The sequence below is a fragment of the Bradysia coprophila genome, unplaced genomic scaffold (genome assembly GCF_014529535.1).
Source record: "Bradysia coprophila strain Holo2 unplaced genomic scaffold, BU_Bcop_v1 contig_350, whole genome shotgun sequence".
Taxonomy (NCBI): Eukaryota; Metazoa; Arthropoda; class Insecta; order Diptera; family Sciaridae; genus Bradysia; species Bradysia coprophila.
In genome coordinates, this window is record NW_023503608.1 from 10,450,737 (window position 1) to 10,453,084 (window position 2,348).

The 2,348-nt window shown below is 34.5% G+C and overlaps 1 protein-coding gene across 1 annotated transcript; it reads right to left on the reverse strand.

Moving 5' to 3' along the window:
- Positions 1–680: 680 nt before the first annotated feature.
- LOC119080933 lies at positions 681–2,348 on the reverse strand. The gene is made up of 5 exons (XM_037189553.1): positions 2,210–2,348; positions 1,989–2,033; positions 1,653–1,923; positions 1,483–1,582; positions 681–863 (listed from the first exon to the last, which is right to left on the reverse strand). The coding sequence occupies exons 1-5, from the start codon at positions 2,211–2,213 to the stop codon at positions 750–752; spliced, it is 534 nt and encodes a 177-aa protein (XP_037045448.1). The 5' UTR covers positions 2,214–2,348; the 3' UTR covers positions 681–749.

The window sequence follows — 2,348 nt, forward strand, 5'->3', positions numbered from 1 at the left end:
TTTTTTTTTTTTTTAAGTTCGTTTATTTGTAGCTAAAGAACAAATATAAATCTTAAACATGTAATGAGCTATTTTATGTTGGGTTGTTACCATTTCAAAATAACAACGCTGGGCGCCGCGTTGACTCCTATTGAAAATCAAGAGTTGGTTGTTGTTGTTCAAAAGAGATCCATCATTACGCCACTTGTTCCAAAACGATACTGGTAAATATTTGGGGTTGGAAAGATGACGGAAATTCGCAATGCTACTGATGGTTCCATCTTCCCCACTTGTCAAATAACAACTTGGAACCCTGTAAGTACAATGCTTTACGTGATTAGGCAATGTAAATGAAAATGAAACATGCCGTAACACGTAAAATACGTAAGTGTCCAGTTAGCTCAATCGGTAGAGCGATGGACTCATGGCCTATGGGTCCCGGGTTCGACTCCCGGTGTGAACATGCTCATATGGTTTTTCCTAATATGGATGATTAGTGTCTGCTATTAGTTTCAACTAATTGGCTTTATCGACTGTAAAATATTCTAACAAAAATTATTTGATTTGATTTGATCTAATTTCAACTTTTTGAATCCTGGGCTAATATCACTAAATGCATTAGTCTACAACACTGACATTTTTATTGAGGTGCACCATTTTACCACGACTATTTCCTTCCTTTACGATTTAGAAGAAGACAATTTTTTTATGAAAATCATTTAACAATTTTATTCTATTCAGATGCATAGGTATAATGTAAGATGAAGCATTCAATGCTTTTTAACAATCTTTTTACTTTTCAATTTTCGTTCGGCATTCACGGCGTTGACACTATTTATAAGTTGATCACAGTCTAGCTGCACGGAAGGTAATGGTGTTTCCGTCTGCAATTAAAAGAAAAAAAAAACGGCTAAGGTGTTTGATAAAACTACTACGAGGATGAAGCAGGTGTCAAATAGTGGCTCTACTCTAAACAAAGGTAGTTGTAGATTTAAAGTATATATATGACGAATCGCTTGCTAAATTAAAGAATTGGTTAGAGGGGACAATGCTGGAAAAATTTATTTGTAAGTTGACTCATGAGTCATTGATGTATTGATCGCATTTACTTGAAATGGGCGAAATCCTGACATTTTTCTAAACTAAACTTCAAATGTCAGCCCCTTCAAGTGAGGGCGTTATGAGAATCTATTCAATTGAGCAAATTCACTGACCATTTGAAAGAAATGTCTCGTTATTTTGAGTGGCAATAGACACGAATCACGATAATACGACTTGTATCCTTCACCGAATGGTATTAATAGATCGATTTAATCTTGATATTTTGTAAGCAACGAGAATTACTCTCTGCTGAACGGAGGACATTGATTTTTTCTATTTCTTTCTTCTTTTTTATGGGTTTTTTAATTAAAATTCTTAGAATATTTTCGAAATACTCTTTTAGTATATCAATTTCCTATTCATCTGTTTCCTATATAACATCGAAACGGAAATTATACATACGATCGCCTTTTCAGCTTGTTCAATGACCGACCCGATTTCGCGAACTCTGTCCTCATATTCGCCATCGGAAATGCTATCCTTTTTAAAATCAGCGATCGCCCTGTAAATGGAATTATCCCAAGGTCAAACGACAATGTTAGTTACATGCAATGTGCACAATAAGGTCTTACTTCTCCAAAGAATTAATTTTCTTGTTCACCATATACACTTCTTCGTTTGCTTTTTTCACTTTTCGCTGCAATGGCTTCAGAACACCTTGTTCCAAATCAATCATTTCCTCCTTTTGGTGCAAGTGCCACAGCTCTAAATTATTCAAATCCAATTCATGAAGACCTGTCATTTGCTGCGTTTCGACGAACTCCTTGATGATGGTAGTGATGTTGTTGGGCAAGGTGGACATATCGATGCCCAATTTTCGCAAATTTTGCTCGTTCTGATCATCTGTAAAAACATGACCAGTTTAAGTTGGTTGCATAAAATTTTGGTTTAAAATCATTTCCGCTTACTGATACGTTTTAATCTAGCAAGTTTTTCCAGTGAATCACAAGTATCTGAAAAAGGAAGGAGGTCGCAATTGTAGTAAAATTTCAGTATCAATTAAAATGTGAATTGGTTTAATGAAAAGACAAATTTCGAGAATTGTGGACGTTATTTGCAAGTGTAATCAAATTTTTAACAAGAATTATAGCTGGTTTAAGATCCGAGGTTCAATTAGGACATAACCTACCCATTTCTCGATTTTCCGCAAATAAAAATATTTCTATTAAATCTCCAAACTACGAATAAAAGCAATTACAATAAAGAATTCGAATCATTCAAATTCTCGAGATTATTCGTTTGTTTCGTTTGTAAAATTTAACCTGACA

Bases quoted from the DNA above. Each gene is read 5' to 3' on its own strand.
- LOC119080933 (XM_037189553.1), bottom strand. The intron at 1,924-1,988 runs GTAAGCGGAAAT...ATGTTTTTACAG, and splicing joins TGCTAGATTAAAACGTATCA to ATGATCAGAACGAGCAAAAT. The intron at 864-1,482 runs GTATGTATAATT...TTTTAATTGCAG, and splicing joins AACAAGCTGAAAAGGCGATC to ACGGAAACACCATTACCTTC.